At 49.6% G+C, this 24,054-nt stretch overlaps 2 protein-coding genes across 2 annotated transcripts; one reads left to right on the top strand and one right to left on the bottom strand.

Moving 5' to 3' along the window:
• Positions 1 to 6,807: 6,807 nt before the first annotated feature.
• LOC101172219 (uncharacterized) lies at positions 6,808 to 17,759 on the bottom strand. The gene is made up of 5 exons (XM_011493762.4): positions 17,431 to 17,759; positions 12,175 to 12,398; positions 11,528 to 11,817; positions 11,324 to 11,456; positions 6,808 to 11,250 (listed from the first exon to the last, which is right to left on the bottom strand). The coding sequence occupies exons 2-5, from the start codon at positions 12,335 to 12,337 to the stop codon at positions 11,234 to 11,236; spliced, it is 603 nt and encodes a 200-aa protein (XP_011492064.1). The 5' UTR covers positions 12,338 to 12,398; positions 17,431 to 17,759; the 3' UTR covers positions 6,808 to 11,233.
• LOC105358196 (uncharacterized) lies at positions 17,391 to 22,298 on the top strand. Its single transcript, XM_020700762.3, has 3 exons — positions 17,391 to 17,614; positions 19,609 to 19,907; positions 20,558 to 22,298. The coding sequence occupies exons 1-3, from the start codon at positions 17,391 to 17,393 to the stop codon at positions 21,460 to 21,462; spliced, it is 1,428 nt and encodes a 475-aa protein (XP_020556421.2). The 3' UTR covers positions 21,463 to 22,298.
• Positions 22,299 to 24,054: the final 1,756 nt, after the last annotated feature.

Here is a 24,054-nt window from a genome sequence, read left to right as displayed (position 1 = left end):
AGCTGAGAAATCCTTCCTTAATAATGACACACAGGGGCGTGCACATGCGATCCCGCACACACACGCCGACATACTGCAATCACCTCACACAGGCTCTCATAGGACGCACGCGACACGCAGCTCACATAGCCAGAAAACGTTCACGCGCACAGCGCTTCTCAATGCGGGCACGCGCACACGGAACGGTACACAAGCACTACTTAGCTTTACACCTTTTCAGTCAGAGCAGTTATGAACAGTCTTAACATCGTTAGCTGGAATGTGCGTGGACTTGGCTCTGAGCCAAAGAGACTGAAAGTGTTAAATCACCTGGATGGTCTAAAAGCAGATATAGCTCTACTGCAGGAGACCCATTTATCAAATTCTTTGAATCACCTTATGTGCTGCTTACAATTTCCAGTTATATACTCTGCCAGTTACAACTCCAAACAACGAGGAGTTGCTGTTTTAATTAATAAAAATCTTAATTTTACTCATAAGGATACAGTTACTGACCCAGAAGGCAGATTTGTAATCATTAATATATCCATTCAGAATAAGGACTATTGTATAGTGAGTATTTATGGTCCCAATGTTGACGACTCTTCCTTCTTTCACAGATTCTTCACCTCACTCTCAGTTCACTCTGACTCCACAATCATTATAGGAGGAGACTTCAACCTTGTTTTGGACCCTGAACTTGACAGACTCAGCACAGCAGCAAATCAGCGTACATGGCGGTCTGCAAGTATTCTAAAGCAGTACATGAATGATCTGGGTCTCTGCGACGCGTGGCGCTCATGTCACCCAAACACTAAAGGGTTCACCTTTTTTTCTCCAGTTCACTATTCACACTCCCGTTTAGACTATTTATTAATCAGTAACTCTCTTTTAAAAAATATTCAAAGCTCCAATATCCATCCAATAATTATCAGTGATCATGCACCAGTCTCTGTAAACATTTCTAGGGAAAAATCCACACCCTCTGGTACAACCTGGAGGTTTAATACGTCTCTGTTAAAAGACCAGGAATTTCTTGAATTCTTTAAAAAAGAGTGGGCAACCTTCTTAGACTTCAACAATACTCCAGACATCCCACCGTGCGTTCTTTGGGAAACAGCAAAGGCAGTCATGAGAGGGAAAATCATTTCTTATTCAACGCACAAAAAACGCAAAGAGAAAGCAGATTTATTAGAATTAGAAAATAAAATCAAAACCCTGGAGACTGCTTATGCTGCTTCTGCACAGGAACACATTCTGGGAGATCTGAAAAATTTAAAGCTGCGCTTAAATGACATCATTAATAAACAAACACAATTTCAAATACAAAGGCTACGACTTGAAAGATTTGAAAACTCTAATAAATCTGGCAAATTTCTGGCTAATCAGCTTAAAATTAACAGAGAAAAATCATCAATCACCTCTATTATGGACCAAACAGGAAATGTCACCCATGACCCGGTCGAAATTAATAACGCATTTGAAAACTTTTATAAAAACCTGTACACACCGCAGATCAATCCGTCAGAGCAAAGTATTGACTCATTTCTTAATAATGTAAACCTACCCAGGCTAAATGAGGATCAAATCACAAACTTAGATTCTCCGCTCTCGCCGTCTGAACTTCATGAAGCTCTGTTACTTATGCCTAATGGTAAAGCACCAGGGCCTGACGGCTTTCCTGCTGAGTTTTATAAAGAATTCTGGGAACAACTGGCACCAACATTTTATAAAACTGTCACATCTATTAATGAGAGCCAATCAATGCCACCTAACATGAACTCAGCCAACATAATTCTTCTTCTAAAACCAGACAAAGATCCCACTAGTCCTTCAAGCTATCACCCCATTCCTCTAATCAATGCAGATGTAAAAATTATCTGCAAAGCACTAGCACAGAGAATAGAAAAAATCACTCCTCACATAATTCACTTCGACCAGACTGGATTCATCAAAGGCAGACACTCGGATGATAATGTCCGTAGACTAGTTAATATAATAGACTTTGCCACCATTAAAAACCAGGAAATGACGGTACTATCGCTGGATGCTGAAAAAGCCTTTGACAGAGTTAATTGGAAGTTCCTTATTGCTGCCCTCCATAAGTTTGGTTTTGGAGAAGCATTCATCAATTGGATCAAAATATTATATCACAACCCCAATGCATCAGTTAGAACTAATAAACAGACTTCAAACAGTTTTTTTCTTGGAAGAGGAACCAGACAGGGCTGCCCACTCTCTCCTTCTCTTTTTGCTATATTCATTGAGCCTTTAGCTGCAGCAATAAGACAGAATGAGAGCATTATAGGAATAAAAACCAAACACAGCCATCATAAAATTAGTCTTTATGCGGATGACATATTACTGTTTTTAAGGAATTTACATTCTGTAAATGAAACAGCAATGATCATAAATGAATTCTCCTCCATATCAGACTATTCCATTAATTGGAATAAGTCTGTTTTATTACCACTCAACAGGAATATGGAACAAAGACTCACAATTCCAGTTAAAACAGGAAATATCAAATATCTGGGTATCTACTTTTCCCCCAAACTATCAGAACTGGTGCAGCTAAACCACACCCCATTACTGAAAAGCATACAGGACGATCTAACACGCTGGACCAACCTGCCTTTGTCACTTATGGGCAAGGTAGCCACGGTTAAAATGAAAATCTTACCCAAAGTTAATTATCTCTTCTCAATGATTCCCACACAACCGCCATTAAAATGGTTCAAAACATTAGACTCATCCATATCAAGCTTTCTATGGAACAATAAACCTGCAAGAATTAGTCTAAAAACTTTAAAATCTGCAAAAAGCTGTGGAGGATTAGAACTACCTAATTTCCACAAATACTTTCTTGCAAATAGATTACAATATATCTTAAAATGGTTAAAAAATAATCCAGAAACCAACTCATGGTTAGACTTGGAACAGGTGTTATGTGGAAAGATCAACCTGTCACAGCTACCATTTATTAGCCAAACAGTTAAAAAACAGGATTGTTTCAAAAGCATTAATATAAATGCCACCTTAACAGCCTGGTGGGAATTTCTCAAAATATCAAAATCATCAATTCAACCGTGCAAAATGACACCCATCTGGAACAACCCGGACATCCTTATTAACAAAAAAATGATTCACTTCCCAGCTTGGCAAGCAGGGGGCATAAAACAACTAGAGCACGTAATTATTGATAGAAGATTCATAACCCCCCAGGAACTTCAAGACAAACATGGAATAAATAACTTCTTGGAATATCAGCAACTTAAATCAAGTATTACTAAAAAGTATAAAATTAAAGACGACGATTTAAAGCTACCAGATGTAGTTACCACTCTGATTAATTTTTCAATGAATAGAACTCTCTCCAAAATTTACAAACTTTTATGTAATTTAGATAACAATATTGCCCTTCCAACAAAAAAATGGGATGCAGACTTGAGCATCAGCACAGATGAAAGCTTCTGGTCAGAACTTTGTCTAAACACCTTTAAACTGACAAAAAGTCCAAATCTGCAGCTAATCCATCTCAAAACTCTTCACAGAATTTACTACACTGGACAGAGGATGTTCAAGATGGGTCTCAGTAACTCAGACATTTGCGAGCACTGTGATAATAATCTACCCGACAGCTACATGCACGCACTGTGGTTCTGCACTCCTGTCCAGGCTCTCTGGCAGCAGGTCTGTGCCGATTTATCAGTCTGGCTTAAGGTTTCAATCACTGCCTCACCGTCACTTTGTGTGCTTGGTGACATGAGTGCCATCGATATAGAAGAAGGATTAGCATCTATCATTTTCATAACTCTTTGTATTGCCAAAAAAACTATTTTAATAAATTGGAAAAACAAGAAAAATATAAACATAAGTCAACACAGAAATCTGCTGTTTGATCATATCAGCTTGGAAAAAATGTCAGCCCAAAGCTCAAGTAACTTTGAAAGAATTCAGTCTCTCTGGTCTCCTGTGGTTGACTCCATGACTTAGGGGGTGGAGGGCTTGGTCGTCGCTGCTCCTTGCCCTTCTGCCGTGGTTTGGGGTGGGGGTCGGGGCTTCCGGTGCCTGGCGGGGGCGGTGGGGGGCTCCGTTGGTCGGGGGGTCGGGTCCGGTGCCTGGGTGGGGCGGGCTGGGGCGCTGCGTGGTCCTCTGGGCTTGGGTGTGGGGGTGTGTGGTGGGGGGTGGGGTGGTGGTCTGGCTTGGCTTGGGGGGGTGGTCCCTTTGCCTGTGCTGGGGGGGGTTGGCGGGGGGCCCTGCTCGGGTGGGGGGGGCCCAGCGGCGCCGGATGGGCTGCCCATCTGCACCTGGGGCTGGGATCGGCCCTTCCCTGGCTCTGGGACGGGACGGGACAACCCTCTCGGGGCCCCCGGTCGCTCTGGGTGTCACCCGCTTCGGCTGCGGGGTCTGGGGTGGGGTGGGGTGGGGGGCTTGTCGGCCCTGTCCTGTGGGGGGGCGTTCTGGGGAGGAGGGGGGGCCCATTATTAGTACGGGTCGGGGGGGGCTAGCGGGTCGGGGTCTCCGCTGAGGCAATCAGTGGTTGCCTCGGCCGGTTGGCCTCCTCGGTCCCGTCGAGGCCTGACCAGAGCTCTTCTAGGGCCGGCGTCTGGGGGTGGGGGCCTGGGCTTGCTCCGGGGGGGGCGACGCTTTCTGGCTCCTCTCTCTCTGTGTGGGGTGGGTGGTGCCGGGCCTGGGGTGTCGGCGCCTCCGGGGGTGGGCCCCTGGGCTGGGTGGCCCTGGCCCCTTTGCTGGGGGTGGGCTGGGGGACGGCTGTTTGACCACCGGGGGACAGTCTACCAGCTGTCCCCAACTTACCCCCTTCCTTATATAACCTCATATTAGGGTGAGGGGGTGGGGGGTCTAGCCTGCGATGCGCCTTGGGGGGGGGGCTACTTGGGAGTGGCCCCCCTCCTATGGTTGCCGTATGGAGTGGGCCCCCCCTCTTTCGGTTTTATTTGCACCTTAGACATGTAGGGTCCTTGGTAGGGGGGGTGCTTGGACATCACTGCAAGCAAGCAGCAGATGTCCTCCTGGCACCCTACCCGCCAATTTTAACCGCACCTTAGACATTTAGGGCCCCTTGGTGTGGAGGGTGAGGGGACATCACTGTGAGTAATCAGGAGATGTCCCCTTAGTGCCCTACTCGGCAATTTTAACTGCACCCCCCTTAGTACACACACCCCTCCCCCTTCAATATATACATTCAAACATAAACACACACACATGCACACAAACACCCTCTCAAACACCCATACACGCACACACATTTTACAAGGAAGGTGGGACCTGGGTCCATCTGTCCCCTACCCCTTCCCTGGTGGGGGGTGCGGGCCCCTTGGCGATGGCGGCCGTGTCCCTTGGGTGCCGGCTCCCTGGGCCCGGCGGTGCTCTCTCCGCACGGTGGGGGGGATCATATTACACCTGAGCCGGGGGTGTTCGTGTCCCTGGGGGGTGGGTCCTGGTCCTTGCCCCTGGACGCTGGGCCCCGCCAAACTTCCAACATGGCCGAGCCTGGTCGGGCCATATTTATAACATCCCTTGTGGGCCGCCCTTTTTTCCCCGGGGTTCCCCCCTCCTGGGCGGGGGCGGCGGGCCCCTGCCTTGCTCCTACCTGGACCAACCGTGGGCCGGGTGGGTGGCTGCCTGGAGTGCGGAGCGGGTCTCCCTTGGGGGGTCCTGGCTCGTACCTGGGGTCGGGGCGGGGGGATGCCCGGAACTCCTGGGTGGTGGTGGGGTGCTCGTCTGGGGTTGTGGGCATCCCTCTCCGGTGGGGCCCTGCGTTGGGCTCTTCTGGCGCGGCGGGGGGCTGCTTTCCTGGCTGGGCTGGGGCGGCGCTCTCTTTCCCTCTGCGCCTCCCTGCTCTCTGGCTCTGGGGGCCTCGCGGCGGTCCTGCTGGCCCTGGCCTGGGTGGCGGTCTTGGTCGCCCGGGGGGCGGTTGTTCCCTGCCTGTTCCCGTGTGGCGTTGGGGGGGCTCCGGCTGCCGCTGCTGCTGCGGCGGGGGTATGGGTGTGGGGGTGGCTGGGCGCTCCTCCTCCTTCTTTTCACATTCCACCATCCATTTTAGAAGAACATAAACACTCACCTGAGCACAGGTGTTAGCTCACCTTTGCACTAATAGTTTGCATGATTGAATGAATGAAAGATTTCACACTAGTTGGTTTAAAGGCATAGGTATGCGTTCGTGAACACTATCTGTTTTGTGTGCATGTTGACATGTGGACATTTTTGCGGCTAGCAGGTGTGTTGATAATATTTGAGTGTGTGTGAACAGGCCCCGCCCTTTTTGTACTACATTTGAACCGTACCGTAACGATAAACAACCAGTAAACCTGCCTGCTCTATGCTGCTTCATGGTCTTACCCCCCTTCCCCTCCTATTATCACCCTCCTACCCCCCCCTCTCTCTAACGTCCCTCTCTCTTCTTCCCCTCTTTCCTTTTCCGTCCGGTCCAACACCAAAGATTTTCAAACATGATTGAAATTAATAAAGTTTGGCCTCAATTACAAAAGGGGTTTATTCAGACATACCTTTGGTTTGTCTGAAGATGAATAACCCCTCTTGTTAAAATAAAATATGTCCAACACAAGAGGCCCTCAGCTCTCATCTGTTTGCCTAGCTGTTGGACAGGACAAGTTAAAAAAAAAAAAAAAAAAAAAAAAAAAAAAAAATAATGAAGGAGAATTTTAAATTCAGGTGGAACTTTCAGAGATGCAGTCTTCTCTGTGAGAAACACGCCCCCCACCCCCCTGACACACTTCAGCACCCCATCCCAGCAGCCCCACTGATGAAGGTGTGGGCAGACCCATGAGCCAGCAGACCTTTAGCTGGTTTTTAACCAGGATTTATTTCCCTCAAATCCTCACAGCCGTGAAGATTTCGGGTGTCTATGATAAATAAAGAGTGTACAGCAGTTCCCGTTCAATTTAAGGCATGCACAAAGAGAGTCAGGAGACAGAAATCCACGAGGAGAAGGGCTTCATGACGTCTGCCGGCCGTCTGTTCATGCGCATCTCCACCTCTCAGTGGGAAGAAGCAGAATAAATACGAAACAGGACAGAAATATAAAAGTAGAAAGATCCATGAGCGCTTACACACAATGTGAATAAAGAAAAACTCAACTCTGAATAAATAGAAGAAGGAACCGCCACGAATGAAAAGTCCTTCAGAAGGTTGTCAGGCTTTTGATCAAACCCTTTCATTTGACGAAAACGTCAGTAATCGTTCTTTTGAATCTGTGAAGGTTTCTGTTGGTCATAAGCTCCTCCCTTATTAGCTAAAAGGAGGAGCTTAAAGGTGCTTTAGAACAAATGAATGGGTTTATTAACCGAAGTGTATATTTTATACTAAAAAAAATACTGTTTTAACAAAAAAAGGAAAATAAAACTTTTTTTTTTAGAGAAATCTTTTAAACTTTTTCAGGGAAACAAGATTTTATGTTTTAACAAAACGTTAATTTTCCTTTCGATATATTTGAATTAAACAAGATTTGAGCTTAAATCTTTGTTTTCTTTAAGATTTCTCCACGTCTTTCCAAAAGCAGCAACCGTTGGTTCAGCCGGTTGACGGATCTGAAAACCTTCATCAGGACTTTTAGTTTCCGGCAGAACTGAGAGTGGGGGGGGGGGGGGGGGTCTGTTCTGCATACAGGAATACTTCAAGGTTCTCTGGATGTGGTTTCTGCCACTTATTGCAGAGATTTGCGTTTGTTCACATCACAAATCTGCGGTGAAGCTGAAGTTCTAACAGTCGTTTGGATCACAGCGGATGAAAGTGGAAGCGCAGGCAAAGTTTCTGTGAGATCATGCTGAGTCCTGCTGGTTCTGTGCTGAGGAGGCATGCTACATTCAGAGCGGGCGGGGGAAGGCCTGGACGTCCCGCAGTTGTCTCCACGTTCAGGTCTCAGAAATGTTGGACATTTCCATCCTGGAGCCTCGTTAATGAAACCATGAACCTGTCTGAGGTCGCCCTCTGTCATGCTCAGTACAGGGAGGACACCCAGAAGGACTCGATCCCTTCTTCAGACCATCAGTCAAATACAGGTCAGATAAATGAGGCTTTAGGATAAACCAGATTGAAACAGACCATAATAGTCTTAGATCATGTCAGGATTCGGTGAGGTGCTTTGTTTGGTTTTTCTGGTCCATTTCTTTGTGGCGCTCAGATCCGATCTTGGATGTGAAGCTTTGTGGAGGAACTGAATTCAAAAAGCTGCTAAAATGTCTCAGCAAGGATCTTCTTTTAAATTAAATCAGCTTTTAGTCGCATCAGCTGAGCGCCAACCTGGAGGGCAGACACGGGCCAAGATGGCGGCTGACGCTAGCAGAAGAAAAACGGCCGCTCAGCAACAATCATTCAACAACTGTGCTGCTGCCTTTCAGAAATAAAAGACAAACTTTTAGTCTGGATTTTCTGGAAACAGAAGAAATCCATCAAAATGAAGGGGTTCTAGCCTCTGGTTGGAGTCAGACAGGTGGAGCTTTTCGCCCTACAGGGGGCGCTCCACTTAGAATATGATGTGATCACAATGTGTTTCTTTTGCTCTTCCCTGCCCGTGTGCCTTTGAGCATGACCTCCCCTCTACTTTCTGTTGGTGCAAAACTCTGCGCCGCTTCACGAGACTCTTACAGCAAATCAAAGGAACGGCGGGAAGCCTTACTGTGCTGATGAACACTTCCATAGAAAAACACTCTGGTATAAATACTGTAAACATGCACAGGTTATAGAAGACCATTTTGATCCATAACAGCTTATTTCCTCAAAGTTCTCCCACATCTGTCACAGCTGACGGTCACGGCGCCCTCTGCTGTTTGGCACGGCGTGATGCAAAGATGAGAAGTTCATTCACAGGTTCTCTGAGCTGATCGTCAGCAGGTCGGTCTGCGTGTCCAAATGCTTCTCCGCTAAACTACGTTTGGCACCAGGAGCCTCGCTTGGCGGTTTGCAGAGGAGGCGTCCTCACCGCCATACTCCTCAAACGCTCCAAACAAAAGCAAGTCATCGTTTTATGTTTGAAATCCTCATCTGAACTGCTGGAGGATGTTCTCTCTGCTCTAGTTTTTGGGAACGTCTCTCATGTTTGGACTACAGTTGACGAGAAGGTAAGAAGGAGGTGATGGAGTCTCCATCCAGTAGGAGACACTGGAGATACATCCGGACATCAGCCGGTCTCCAGAGACAGCTTCAGGAAGAGCTCGGGCGACAAAAACGGAAGGACAAGAGGAAAAAGGAGGAACCTCCAAAGGAGGACATGACCTTTAAGGGTCTGCTTCACTGGGAGATACATCCTGAAGGACTGCACTGTTACCCCACCAGGCAGGACCACCGGTCCACCTTAAGCAAAGATCCTCCTCCTGTCAAACAGGATGGAAGTCCTAATGTCAAGGCTGGAAGATCCACCAAAGGGGTTGAAAAATGATCACACCAACATCCCATCCAAACCAAGAAGATAGTGATGGTTCACCAACCAGACCATGGGATGATGGACAAATGGTCGGATGATTGATGAAGAAAACTTGATGGCAGAACCATCAGGAAGTGGAAGAATTGAGATCAACATTAGGAGGAGCTGGAAAAAAGCAGGAGATGAGGACAAAAACAGTTTCTGGTGCTGAAACCCCAACATGGATCAAAGATCCCAACACATTCTGGGAACAGCATCTGTGATGAGCAGCTGATGTTCTGAAGGAGCTTCAGTTCCCAAAACTCAGAAAGGAAGAACACTGGCGTCATCACAGATCAGGAATCCCACGAAATATTTAACATCTTTAATACAACGAGGGAACCTGAGGAGGCATCCTCAGCAGACGAGAAGAAGAAACTGACGGGATAAAGTGGAGCAGACTAACCGGAAATGAGAGAGGAAAACCTCAATAAAGAAGAACAAGGAGGAGAAAAAAGGGACTGAAGAAAGAAAGAGCAACATGGAGACCTGAAGGAAGTCAGCAGGTTTGCTGATGATGAAGGGCTTTGTCCTGATGAAGGATGAAGGTATTCAGCGCTCCACACGGAGGGAAAACTAACCTCCATCCAACATTTGTGGTGGAAATAGACCAACATGATCCATGAAGTCTTCCTCCTCCAGACCTGAAGAACAATGTCCTTCATCAGCCTCATCCAGGAGGGAACATTCAGAGGAGCTTCAACACGTCCTTCTCTCTGCTGCTGGTCGGCTTTGGCTTTTTCACACAAGAAAAGAATTTTAAAAATGCAGATTTCTGTGGAAAATCTGACATATTTTGTTCAAAATCTTTTTCTACCAACTGTTTGCTTCAGTAATGTATAAGGAGATGAAAATCTAAAAGAACGTTGTGACTTTTATTGGTGCCACTTTTCAGAGTCAAGTCAGTTAAAATATTGAAAGAAACCAGGAATGTCTGAACTGAATCATGCTGCTGGTTTAAGAAAACCTTGGTTTTAGATTGTTTTTAGACTCTAAAGTCTATTGAACCAGAAAAAAAACGATCATATCCTTCTTGGAGAACAAACTCCTCACTAATTGTACCTTTTGGTTTTGTGTTTATGAACCCAATCCTGAGGATGTTGATTTCCCTTTAGAAGAAATGAGGAACGTTGGCATTTCAGCTCCAACGTTTAGAGCTCAGAACCTGAAGAGATGCATTCTGGGAAATGGGTGTGGGATCAGAGGTGTCTTTAGCAACCTCAACCAGCTCAGCAGGTATTTGAACGCACACATAGCTTTGTGTCGTTGTGGTCCCAGTAATTGGACCGGGGGGGTGGAGGGGGACGAGGCTGAGCCGGGTTTGGTTTTCCTCCCGGTGATGATCCACGTCAGGCAAAAAAACAGAAAGCGTTGAGTTCTTGTGAAACTGTAGGATGATGGAGACGTGTTTAAAGTCAAAATTCACCGGTGTTCTTTGTTGAGACGGCGCCACCTTCTTGTCCTCGCAGTAAAGCGGTGGCGCTCCGGCGTCCCAGCAGCTCCACCTCCTTTGGCATCAGGGGTCACAGCCGCGACCCGCTCAGAGACGGGGTGACCTCCTCCGTGAGGAGCGGCGTTGGCTGGAGGGAGAGTACGGGCAGAGAGGAGATAAGCTGCTACCACAGAATGACCGGAGTGTTACCTCCGTGGGGGGGCGTGGTCTCAGGCCGTGTTGGAGGTAGAACGCCGTTCGGTCCATGCGCGTGCACAAAAACAAAAACCAAGAGCACAAATAGTGTTTGTCCAAAGTGTTGATGCTTGAGAGTGACGGAGCTTCAGGAAGGCTTTGGTCTGACTTCCTGTTGGCTGCTTTCAGTGTTTTAGAATCACTGGAAAAGACGACGACATTTGTTCACATCTTTGGTCAGAAGATGAACAACAGCTGAGGTGGAGTCTACTCACAGCCCCAGTTGAGGGCGATGGCTGCGACGATGATGGCGATTCCTCCTATAATGGAGATGATGGACAGCATCATGGCGTTCCGGCCCAGTCGGCGAGCTCCGTCCACGTTCCCCTGCTGGAGGCTGTTCCGGGACTGCACAGAAGCAGAGGGGCGGTTTGGGGCGGCCGAGGGTCATTCTGCCCACCTGCAGCGTGAGGACCTACCATCACAGAGAAGGTGAGCGCCACGATGTTGATGGGGACCAGCGGGCAGAAGCAGGACAGGATGGCGAGGATCAGGTAATCCCGGGGCTTGGATCCGTCCGCAGCGGCCTCTGTGATTGCACTGGGCTGGCGCGTGAGCGAGGGCCTGGGGGAGCCCGCCACTACCGAGCCGGACCGGCTGCCCGAGCCAGGACGGCCGTTAACGTGGCCGCCTGGCTTAGCGTGGAGCTTGGGCGACACAGAGGAGGCTGCGGGGGACGGGTCGGCCATGTTGGGGGCCACGCCGTTACCTGAAACACAACGGATCAGCGCACGCTTCTGAAACAGGCAGAGAGGGACGACAGCAAACGGGTTCCCGATGGCCTCCATCCATCAGGAACCTGAAGATGATTCAGGTTCTGGTTCTGATCCACAAGCAGAACAACAGAAAAGCAGATTTGAATGGTTCTGGGTTCTGGATTCTTCATGATGGCAGTAGACTGTGGTCTTCATCATTTATCTCAGGAATCCTGCAGAAACTGCTGCTGGATTCTGTCAGGATCTGCAGGATTCATGTTTCGGGTTTGATTCCCATCCAAACGGATACCAGAAACCATTTAAAGCCACAGGGTTCTAACAGGTTCTCAGACCGGCCGAGCTCTACTCACTGGACTCTTTGCTCTCGCTGATCACCATCAGGTGCTCCATGGATCTCTCCTCCGTTGGCTGCTCACCATCGGCCGGCTGGGAGGTCAGCGCTGAGTCCGATCCCTCCGGCTGCGAGCTGATTGGCTGCTGGGGCTCCTCCATGGCGCTGGGGCTGGTGGCCATCAGGCGGGTCCGAGCAACAGCTGAGTTTGTGGGTGAAGAGAAGCTGAAGGCAAGGCGCGCTCTGAGGAGGACGACAGGAGGTTGTGTTGCTATGGCGATACCTGAGCAAAGGTGTGGCTGATCGATCGATTGGACTAAAAAGACAAACGTCACAGTTTAGGGAGACATTGGTGCTTCTTGAGAAGCTGCTGGAGGAACAGAGATGTTGTTTCACCCAAAGGTCATCGCGGGTCATCGTCCTAACAAGCCGTCCGTTTGATCCACTTTGTGTTGTAAAAACACTGGAGGACAGACGGACTTTAGACTAAGACGGTAGTTCACGCTGTTTCTTAAAAACAGAACTTAATATATTGGGATTAATAACAGAAATAATGAGTCATGGTTTTTTTCAGGAACAGATGAAACTCGAGACTCGACCTCAGCGACATGAGACCCGGCTTTGGGACTGAAACCCAAAGATTCATTCCTGACAGAAGACCTGACCTGGAAAACAGACAAACCCTGCAGCGTTTAGCTCTGATGTTAGCCTGTTGCTAACTGAAGAGCCAAAGGAGTTAGCTTGAACATCTGTGTTCTGACGCGAAAACCGTCTGCTGGTTTCAGGGGCGGAGCTATGGGGGCCTCAAACAGCTTTGGCCCCCACTGTTTGAGTCAGTGTGAGTTTCATTATTGACACAGATGAAGAAGTCCTCAATTCAAAAATGATCAAGAAAATAATAACGTGTACAGTGATCCCTCGCTATAACACGGTTTACTTTTCACGGTTTCGCTACTTCACGGATTTGCATCGTGCATTGTGTTCTGCATTCTGATTGGCTAAAAAGTCACTAAGCTTCTTCTCTACCTGTGCGTCAATAACGTTGCAGTTTAATATGTACACGTACGTAAAACAGCTTGCCAAATTTACATTATGTACGTGCAAATTCTCTTGATGTTGGCATGTCGGTGTATAAGGATGTTTTTGATGTTTTTGGGAAGAAGAAAAAAGAGCGACACCAACTATGATCACTATGTTCTTCTTCCCCCGAACAAACACACCTGCAGCTGCACCGCGGGCTGCAAAAGAAGAAAACACTGCAGAGTAAAGTCAGGATGCAGCGGCTTAGTCTGGACTTAGAGCAGTTAAATACACCTATTTGTCCCACTGTACTTTTTTTAATCATTATTTTATAATGACAATTCTTTGGGTCTTGGTGGGCGGGGCTAATCTCCGCGATTTGAAGCCTTCTGTTCACATTGATGATTAAAATTATTATTTGACAGTACAGAACAGAAGTTATTTGTAGAAAAAAACGTTTCTAAGGTACTTTTATTGGTGAAACAAATGCTTGAGCCTGTAAAATGGTTTGTTCTGTCTTTTCAATGTATAATAGAGTATTTAAATGTATAATAATTGTTAAAAGATATAGAGGTTTCTACTTCACGGTTTTTGCCTATCACGGGTTCTTTCTGGAACGTAACCCCCGCGAAAAACAAGGGTTTACTGTATTTCTGATCCTGTCATTTGTAATGGCCATTCTCCTCTGCCCCCCCCCCCCCCCCCCATAGAAAATGTTCCAGCTCTGTTAGCGTTTATTCACATCAGCCGCATTTTAAGGTGAATTTGAACAAAAAACCTTTGAAATCAAAGGAATGACAAAAACATTCCTTTGAACGTTGGAGTCTCTCCTGTCAGTCGTAACAAACGCGTCTCAGGTGACAACAGGTGATCAGATTCCCATTAGATGACATCATCCTGCAGCATCCCTGAGCTTCCTCATCCTCCTCATCCTCCTCATCCTCCTGTCAGCCTCCGGACTCCGTCTGTCCGGCTGTAACTGGAGGACTTGATGGCTGTTTTCTGCAGCGCTGTCAGAAAGGGAACCTGGCTGTGGAACTGCTGAGGACGGATGTTTGGGAAACCAGAGAACTGCTTCCTCCTCAGCAGATGCCAGCGGCCGCAAGTTCTGCTGTTTCCTCCAGACGTTGAAACGCCAGCAAAGACCTTTTCAAAGTCTCCTGAGACTCACTGAAGTTCTAGAAGCTTCAGGCGGACGACGGACGTTTCTGCTGGGATCTCCGAGAAGAACCAAATCTGTGTGGAGCAGATCTATGTGGAGCAGATCTGTGTTGAGCAGATCTATTCAGGTCAGATCTATGTGGAGCAGATCTATGTGGAGCAGATCTATTCTAGTCAGATCTATGTGGAGCAGATCTGTGTGGAGCAGATCTATGTGGAGTAGATCTGTGTGGAGCAGATCTATTCTGGTCAGATCTATGTGGAGCAGATCTGTGTGGAGCAGATCTATGTGGAGTAGATCTGTGTGGAGCAGATCTATTCTGGTCAGATCTATGTGGAGCAGAGCCGTGTGGAGCAGATCTATGTGGAGTAGATCTATTCTGGTCAGATCTATGTGGAGCATATCTCACCGCGTTCTGACCTCCGCTCTGTGGTCGAGGCGGCCCGGATGACCAGAACCAGTCCTGAGACCCTGATCTGGACGGTTCTGTGATGTCGGGTCAGAAGTTCTGAAGAGTCATTCCTGCTTTTAGATTACGGAGGAACTTTCTGGTTCTGTAAAGTTCTGAGCCTCACAGCAGAACTGAGCTTCAGGGTGAATCCGCTGCTCCAAAGTCTAAAGTTCGATTCCTGATTTGTCCCTTTAGTGGTTTTGGGAACAGATCTGATTCTGCGTTTCACCAGAAGTTTTATGGCAGAACCGCTCATGACCCGAATCCTGTGAGCGATTTCAGAACCAAAGGACAAAGAACGAGGTTTGTTGGAAACAGTTCCAAATGTCCAAACTGTTCGGAAAAGCAAAAGTTCTGTCCGAACGGAGAAACATGAACATCTGAGAAGTTAAACCAGGAACCTGAACCGGATCAGAGTCAGGACCGGATCAGAGTCAGGACCGGATCACAGTCAGGACCGGATCAGAGTCAGAACCGGATCAGAGTCAGGACCGGATCAGAGTCAGGACCGGATCACAGTCAGGACCGGATCAGAGTCAGAACCGGATCAGAGTCAGGACCGGATCACAGTCAGGACCGGATCACAGTCAGGACCGGATCACAGTCAGGACCGGATCAGAGTCAGGACCGGATCACAGTCAGGACCGGATCAGAGTCAGGACCGGATCTGCAGCCACTAAAGATGCTGAACTGAGCTCAGAAATGTGAGATGTGGGTTCTGGAAGAACGATGGGACGGGCTGGACGCTGCAGCAGAACCCCGGGAACCTCTTCATCACAGAACTTCCAGAAGCGTCAGATCTGTGGATGTCTGCAAAGATGCTGCAGCCCGGTTGCCATGGTGATTGGGGGCGTTGTCATCTTTACTGCTGGTGAATGTGGAGGAAGCAGCCCGTGGGTTTGATGCCTGTTTGGGGACGCCGTCCTCTGCAACACTGCTGGGGGGGGGTTGATGAAATGCTGACGGGTCACTAACGAGCTGGACTGCAGAATTCTGCAGCAATTAACCCACCGGCGCCGGCGGCAGTCCGGCTGTGCTGCAGCGTCCGCTCAGTGCTAATAAAGTTGACTTCAAGGCGGGAGTGGGAAAACCAGATTATCGTGCTGGACGCTGGCTGATGTCAAGCGTCTTCCCCTCTGACAGTCCAAACCCGAGACCTCATCTGCAGGATCTCAGAGGAACAAGAACCTGACAGAAACCGACCCGATTGGGCGCCTGAACCACACCTGAGACAGAAGGTTCTGGATAGTTTTAACGCGTGTGAACCGGCACACAGCGAGCCCTGGTTTCCATAGAAACGGCTTCCCTCATGGTGTGAGGAGCAGAGTCCACAACAAACCAATCTAGCAGAACTAACAGAACCTTTAACAGAACCTTCAGTAAGTCCTGGAGAACCCAAAGGTCCAGACCAGACCTTCTTGGGCGTTAAGGCGTGTCTGTCACCGACCCCCCCTCGGCTGAAGCTTCAGTCCGGGTTCTGGTTGGGCGGACCGTGAGGCTGCTGGGTTCTGATGTCAGAACATGAAGCCCCAAAGTTCTGATGGTTCTGTCCCTCTGCACCGGTGCACAACATCCAGCTCTTCCAGACCCCCCAGGGGTGGAAATGAGGATGAAGGGGAACTTTGGCTTTTGCTTAAACAGACAGAGACAAACCTTCATCCTCCTCATCCTCTTCATCCTCCTCATCCTCTAAGCTGCTGGTTCCCTGCGGGGGTCCCGGCGTTGCTGGAGCCTATCCCTGGACGGGCCAGCCGGCCCACTTCCAGAGAACTGTGGAGAACCGCAGCAGAACCAACGTCTCCGGCTGGAAGTTCTGTTCTGAATCTGACCAGCAAGACCGCTACCATCAGACAGAAAGGTTCTCGACCAGAACCTCTGTGGTTCTGACCCAAAAGCTCCAGCAGCTTCTGGTCATTGCTGCGCCTCCTTCAGAACCGTTTCTGAGGTTTTGGTCAACATCGTCTTCAGTGAGGAAGATTAGATGTTCTGGTTCTTCAGAGGTTCTCCTGGTTAGACTGAATAACAGCAGAACCTTAAGCAGAACCTTAAGCAGAACCTTAAGCAGAACCTTCAGCAGAACCTTCAGCAGAACCTTCAGCAGAACCTTAAGCAGAACCTTCAGCAGAACCTTCAGCAGAACCCTCAGCAGAACCTTCAGCAGAACCCTCAGCAGAACCTTAAGCAGAACCTTCAGCAGAACCTTCAGCAGAACCTTTAGCAGAACCCTCAGCAGAACCTTAAGCAGAACCTTCAGCAGAACCCTCTGGGTCTGTGGATCTAAAATGACGTCTTTAGAACCGTTCTTCCTGGAATGACAGATGTTCTACGTTCTTCTCCTGCTTGGACCTTCACTGCAGCATCAGTGGTACGTTTGACCACAGGGGGCAGGAGAACAAGGGGGGGCAGAAGAACAAGGGGGGGCAGCAGAGCTGCGACGGTTCGTGCAGAGGAAGCTGAGCGGCAGCGGCCGCCACTTCAAATGCATAATTAACACACCGGGATGCAGAACGACGCCCAAAGCACACGGTGAAGGTGAGGACACCATCATCATCATCATCATCATCATCATCATCATCATCATCATGCTCCTCCGCACCGAGACATGTGGACTCAGGAGGATGAGGAGCAGAACAGCAGCTCACCTGGACCTAATCCTCAGGGAGCAGCAGGGCGAGGTTCATGGCGTCTGAACAGGAACGGCGGTCTGACGGAGGAGAAGATGAAAGGAGCGCCTCCTAAAAGGAGGAGAAGCTGCTCTGGATCCCAGATGGTGGGAGACGATGCAGAGTCGCTGCAGCAGCTCCGTCTGCAGGAAGGGAGGGCTGTGTGTGTGTGTGTGTGTGTGTGTGTGTGTGTGTGTGTGTGTGTGTGTGTGCGTGTGTGTGTGTGTGTGTGTGTGTGTGTGTGTGTGTGTGGGTGTGTGTGTGTGTGTGTGTGGTCACACTCACACCGCTGGAGCTCTTTCTTCTCCGTCTTTTCTCTGCTGTCAAGTTGTTTTTGTAGCCTGGCAGGGCTTTCAGAATAAAAGCCTGCTGGGTTCTTTGGATCAGGTCAGACTTAAGTCTCTCCATTCGTCATTCAAAGCCCCCTGTGTGGCCCCGCCCATTTTACTCTGATGGCCCTTTTAGCATCTGTTTGGTCACATTCAGGCTCATTGACTTTCACTATAAAAAATCATGACAATAAAGTTTATTTTGTGAAACTGTAAACCTTTCTTTCTTTCCGACGAACTAAAACGAATGTTTTTTTCTCAAACGTGAACTCTGATCGACTCAAAGCTCCTGCAGACAGGAAAATGACTTCAGTGAAAACATTTTTAAAAAGTCCATAAATGTCATGTAGATCTTTATTATTTATGATAATAATAAATAATCCTTTTTGTGGCTTTTCTTTAGTTTCAAATCTTTCAAAAATAAGAGCGTGTTTAGCCTCTGATCTCAGTGAGGAAGCATGAAGATGAGTCGGCGTTTAGCCATTTCTTCCAGCTTCAGTGACAGAAACGGGAGGAACACGGATCAGCTCCAGCCGTTAACGGAGCTTCATGCTGCTTTCCTCTTCGGCTTTAGTCACAAAAGGAAGGCTGAGCATCTTCATCCTGAGTCTTCATCAGTGTGTGAAGGTCACATGGATCCACGGCTGCACTGAAATTAAAAATGTTGCTGTTTTATTTCGGTCTTGCCAGCACCTGTGAGCCTCCACAGAAGAGATTATTTGTTTCTAATCAGATAAAATCTCATCATTGTATTTACAAACTGACCACGCCCACATTCCAATCAATACAGACATTCACTGTTATGAAACTGATGATGATACATTTCCTTTGCTTCTTTTCCTTTGGCTGTGTCTGACGTTTATTTTGAAAGGTGTGACTGGAAGTTGGTTTTATTGTGAAAGTTTGAGAATTGCGTGGGTTGATGGACTTTTGTCGCCCCCCACTGGTCATTGTGTGTAAATGTCCAAATGTGCTGATCCTAGATATTTAATTGTTGATAAACCTGTGTGTGTGTGTGTGTGTATGCGTGTGTGTGTTTTTGTGTCTCTGTTTCCGTACAGATCACTAGTTTTGGTTCTGCCGCCACTACCCCCCCCCCCCCCCCCCACAGCTTGATCTAAATCATTTGTCTGTTTGCATCAAACTCACGTTGTCTGCTCGGTTTTAACGCGTTCTGGTCGGACGTCTATGAACCCGCCGCATGTGGGAGGAGCTACAGTCAAAAGTTTTTCTCCGCCCTCCAAATGGCAGACAGAAGATCCTGACAGATCCGATGCTTTCATTTGGAAAAACGCCACAAAGATGTCGTAAAACGTGTGAAACCTGAGGCTGTTCAGAGCCGATATTCTGGTGATAATTAAGGTTTTTAAATCAGGGAAAACTAATAATTTCCCGCAGCACACCTGACCATCTCTCACACCACACTGGTTATGATTGTGAATGTGTGTGTGTTGCTGTTGTGTGTGGTTGTGTGGCCCTGCAATGGAATGGAGACCTGTCCATTGTGAACACCACGGTCACACGACTGTAAGGATAGGCTCCAGCAACCCCATGACCTTGAAAGGGTCAAAGCGGGTTTAGAGATGGATGATTAGTTGTTCATAAAAATGTCACAATGCAGCAAATATATATTTAAAATTATATTGAAATATGTTGTAGTTTTAAAATGTACCATTTTTTTTGAATGGAAAAGAAGTCAAATATTGTTTTAGGAAGACAAACAGAAACAAATATGTACATCTACAAGTAGATGTTAATAAACCTTTAGACATTTGTTTTTGTTGGGATTTCACACATTGAAGACTTTTAATTTGGTGACTTCACGCAGGGGGGAAAACAGCCCGCACTTTTATTCTGAAAGGCTGGCCAGACAGGAGTGCGCTTCCTGTGTGCTGGGCGACTTCCGGTGTGGACGCAGCCGCAGCAGCATCAAGATGACCAAGCTGCAGCTGCTGAACGCCTACCTGACGGAGCGGCTGGCGGCGCTGGTGAAGGAGGTGCTGGACGTGGTGGAGGACACGGTGGCCGAGTACCGCGAGGAGACGGCGCGCGCGCGGCGCGAGAACGAGAGTCTGCGGCGGCAGCTGCGGGACATCCTGCTGCTGGAGGCCGAGACCGAGTGGCTGAGTAAGGGCGAACCCCCGCGCGCCGCGAGGCGGACGCCGGACGCCCCACGAGAAACGCACGCGCGCTTCTCAACGTCCGCACCGGAAGAAAGCGGGGTTTGAACCGTATTGGAGCCGTTTAGAACCCGGTTCCCTTCGGCTTTCTTGTTTCTGCAGAAAGTCTAGTTCTTCTCTCGCGCTTTTCGGTTTACCGTTAAGTTCGTTCCGGTTTTACCGCATATTTGACCCCAAACCGGGAAATGTGTTAATTCAATGCTGAAAGTTGGAACAGAAAACTCGTTTCTTTGAAGTCTCTGCTCAGATTCTTTTCCAGTCAGACAATTTTGGAGTTCGTGGACTTTTAATGTTAATGAAATGTTTATTGTTGACAAACATTCAGCAGGTTTGTTGTTTGCTCACGTGACTGATGCGTTCAGGGCCGCTGTGGCGGGACGGTCAAAGCAGAACTCGACCAGAGGGGCCGAAATGTTCTCCACGGTTTTCTGAGGTGTTGAGATTCATTCAGAAAAGTCCCGTTCATTAAACAAAGGCGGGACACATCGGCGGCTCTGACGTCATCACTAACGCAGCTCCCCCTGCTGGTCAGGTGTTGCATTGCTTTGGGCCGGTTTCCGTGCCAGCTTTGCGTCAGTGGTCTTTGTTCTTTTTCAGGGTCCACCAGGTCCGGTTTGGGTTTTGCGTCTCCTGAGCAGCACGGTGACCTGGACCTCAGGCCCCGCCCAGATGAGCCAGACTCCACCCTGAACCAGCCCAGGCCGCCCCCAGCCGCCAAAGCTGCGCAGGAGCAGCAGCTGCTGCAGCGGGAGGTGGCGCCGGCCGTCCTGCCAGCGGAGCGGGAGGTGCTGGACAGAACCTCGCCTGTCCCCCCTCACTCCTCCCTGTGTCCTCCCCCCACCTGTGCTCCTAAAACCCTCATCGACCGTCCGGCGCTAGAGGAGGATCCGCAGGGAGCGCCGCCCGCTCGCGTCAAAACAGAACCGTCGGAGGACAAAGATCTCACAGAGTCGGTGCCACCGGGGGAGCTGCCCGTGGAGGAGGGGCCCGGCATCAGCGGGGCGGAGCCTGGGCGGCAGGACCCCAACAGGAAGCTGGTCCAGCAGCCGCTGGATGTGGGCTTCATCCCGGAGCTGGTGCACCGCTGCCCCCGCTGTGGCGACGCGTTCGCCCAGGCGGCCGGCCTGCGCCTCCACCTGGAGCAGAAGAGGAAGTCCTACGCCTGCGACTGGTGCTGCAAATCGTTCGCGCAGTCGGCCGACCTGCGGCGGCACCTGCGGACGCACACCGGCGAGCGGCCGCACCGCTGCACCTTCTGCTCCAAGAGCTTCAGCCAGAGGGGGAACCTGCGGCGGCACCTGCGCATCCACACCGGCGAGCGGCCGTACAGCTGCCCGTTCTGCTGCCGCACCTTCAGCGACGGCGACACCATGAAGAAGCACAAGCGCACGCACTCGGGGGAGAAGACGCACCGCTGCGCCCGCTGCGCTCGCACCTTCGGCAGCGCCGGCAGCCTGCAGCTGCACTTCAAGAGGGACTCCTGCTTCCTGGCCAACGCCTGACCCGGGGCGCCGCGGCCTCTCCTGTCCGGTTCTGATCCCACCGTCCCTCAAACCCGACTAGAGAGGCTGTTGGTGCTCGTGTGGCGTCCGTCTGAGGCGACGGCTCGCCGCGACCCCCCCACACCCGGACCAGGAGCAAAGAACTGAAGGTTCTGGAAAGGCAACCGATCCACACCGACTGAAGGAGGTTCTAAAGATCCAGAACTGTCTCCTTGGTTCTGGTGAGGTTTCCAACTGCGCCCCCGCTGGAGGTCAGCTCATCTGCAGTTCTTCTCTGAGAGGGGGTCCGTTCCAGCAGAACCGCCTGAACAGAACTGTTCTGATCATGAAAGAAGAGACAGAACTGCAGAAAAGACAACCAAACCTTCAGAACCGAGCCTGAAGAAGTTTCAGGAGGAGGAACATGGAGGTTCTGGTTCTGGACAAGAGTTAAGAACTTAGGATGAACAGACTTCATCTTCATGTCGGGTTCTGCAGGTTCTGTTCAGACCGTCTGCATTAAACTGACTCAAAAACTGAAACAGGATCCAGAAAATCAGAACCGATGGTTTTGTTTTTCTTGTGTTGTTGAGACTCCTCAAAGGTTCTTTCCAGGTTCTGGTAGCTCAGCTGGAGGTTTGTGGGGAAGCACCTGTCAGGTGTACCTGGATGTTTCTGATTGGCTGCTGTGATCATGTGACACGTGACCTACAGATGTTTGCACAGCGTTCTCCAACAAAAGGAAGATCCAGACGCCAGAGAACACCTGATCTCCGGGTGCGCCTTGGTCTCCCTCTGGTTGTTTTTATGTTTCATTAAACCCAGGCGACCTTAAGGTCGACCTTCACGCTGCTAAAGATCTACGGCTTATGTTGTCCTAATCGTCATCAGAACCATCAGTTCTTCCAGAACATTTGTGTTCTGGTGAACCCGATTCCCGTCTCCACGTGTGCTTTTGTTCTGAAGTGGACTAAACTTCAGTTTTTACCAAAGTTCTTCACGTCCAGCAATGATCAGGACAATAAAACCACATGAACTCTGAGGTTCTGATAAGGTTCCATCAGTTGGGTTCCTCTGCAGAACTCCTTGGACTCCACCAGGGGGCGCTGTGGAGCACAGCCCGGTCTGTTCATTGGGCTTCAGTCCTGGTTCTGGTTCTGCCTCTGCTGCTCTTTGCTAGAGGCGGTTGGCGGTTCCTAGATGTGTAAAGGTGGGTGGAGGTCCGGAAGACCAAACGGAGACGTGGAAGCAGACCAGGAACCGACCGAAGGCTGGAAAACCTCAAACCAGCGGGACGGAACCGTTCTGATTGTGGGGTCTTCAGGAGTCCATTCAGGGTTCTGTGGGTTCAGGTCTACAGACGGCAAGATGAGACTCGTCAGCAGGTCGTCTGCAGGGCTTTAGGGTCGTCAGCAGGCCTTCAGGTCGTCTGCAGGTCGTCTGCAGGGCTTTAGGGTCGTCAGCAGGTCGTCTGCAGGGCTTTAGGGTCGTCTGCAGGCCTTCAGGTCGTCTGCAGGTCGTCTGCAGGCCTTCAGGTCGCCTGCAGGTCGTCTGCAGGCCTTCAGGTCGTCTGCAGGCCTTCAGGTCGCCTGCAGGTCGTCTGCAGGCCTTCAGGTCGTCTGCAGGCCTTCAGGTCGTCTGCAGGCCTTCAGGTCGCCTTCAGGTCGTCTGCAGGCCTTCAGGTCGTCAGCAGGTCGTCTGCAGGTCGTCTGCAGGCCTTCAGGTCGCCTGCAGGTCTTTTCCAGGTCTCCCTCTCTCCACTTGAAGTCTCTAGATCTGTGGATGATCATCAGTGCTTCTGCTGTGATGAAGCAGACGTGCAGAAACCCGTTCCTGCAGCCATCAGCCCCCCCCCCCCCCCCCCCCCCCCCCCGTCTCCTCAGAGGTTGTCATGGCGATGACTCCAGGTGCTTCCTGCAGCTGCCAATCAAAGGTCTGGAGCGGCTTTGGTTCCTCTGCAGAAACGTCTGAGCCTCAGACATCAGGAACCTGTAGAAGTTCTGACCCGCTCCGCCAAGGGGGGGGTGCTTTTCTGCCAAACAGAACCCAATGAAGCCGATTTCACAGCAGCAGCTCTTCCTCTGAGTTCTGGTTTGACCTCTCAGGCTGAAGGTCACAGAAACATTCAGGAACATCTTCAGCCACGTCAGCTTTCCTGTGGCGACATCAGTCCGTTCTTCCAGATTCCTTCTTGATCCGGAGAACCTGAATCCTGGAGGCCTTTGTTTCCTGAGCCGTTCATGTGGAGAACGTCCAGCTCCTCCAGGGAAAGCAGCGGTTCTGTCATCAGACGAAGACATTTTCTTCTGTTCTGAGGAGGATGGGCGATCGTCTGAGGATCCGGCATTAAGCTTTCCTCACAAACTTCTACTGGTGGGCTTTGGTCTGGAGATGAAACCATCCTGGACCTCATGGAGGCCAAAGGTTTGTGACGTCAGCGTCTGGTCCTGGAAAGGACCGTGGGTCCACTGGCGGTTCTGGGGCTGCAGGTGCCTGCTCCACCTGCAGGGGGCAGTCTAACACCAGAGTTCAGCAGTGAAGACAGCAGCACTCAGGCCAGTTTGCATTCCAAGTTTATTGTTGCATGAAAACACCTGATAGAAACAGCTGCAG

Source organism: Oryzias latipes, chromosome 8 (assembly GCF_053564925.1).
Source record: "Oryzias latipes strain Hd-rR chromosome 8, Olatipes_Hd-rR_3.1".
NCBI lineage: Eukaryota > Metazoa > Chordata > Actinopteri > Beloniformes > Adrianichthyidae > Oryzias > Oryzias latipes.
This window is presented reverse-complemented; position numbering and strand designations above follow the sequence as displayed.

Excerpts from the sequence above, each read along its gene's own strand:
- LOC105358196 (XM_020700762.3), top strand. The coding sequence starts at position 17,391 with ATGTGGACTCAGGAGGATGAGGAGCAGAACAGCAGCTCACCTGGACCT. Across the intron at positions 17,615-19,608 it reads CTGCAGGAAGGGAGGGCTGT|GGGGGAAAACAGCCCGCACT; the intron begins GTGTGTGTGTGT and ends GACTTCACGCAG. Across the intron at positions 19,908-20,557 it reads GGCCGAGACCGAGTGGCTGA|GGTCCACCAGGTCCGGTTTG; the intron begins GTAAGGGCGAAC and ends GTTCTTTTTCAG.
- LOC101172219 (XM_011493762.4), bottom strand. The coding sequence starts at position 12,337 with ATGGCCACCAGCCCCAGCGCCATGGAGGAGCCCCAGCAGCCAATCAGC. Across the intron at positions 11,818-12,174 it reads CAGCGAGAGCAAAGAGTCCA|GTAACGGCGTGGCCCCCAAC; the intron begins GTGAGTAGAGCT and ends GTTGTGTTTCAG. Across the intron at positions 11,457-11,527 it reads CGCTCACCTTCTCTGTGATG|TCCCGGAACAGCCTCCAGCA; the intron begins GTAGGTCCTCAC and ends GCTTCTGTGCAG.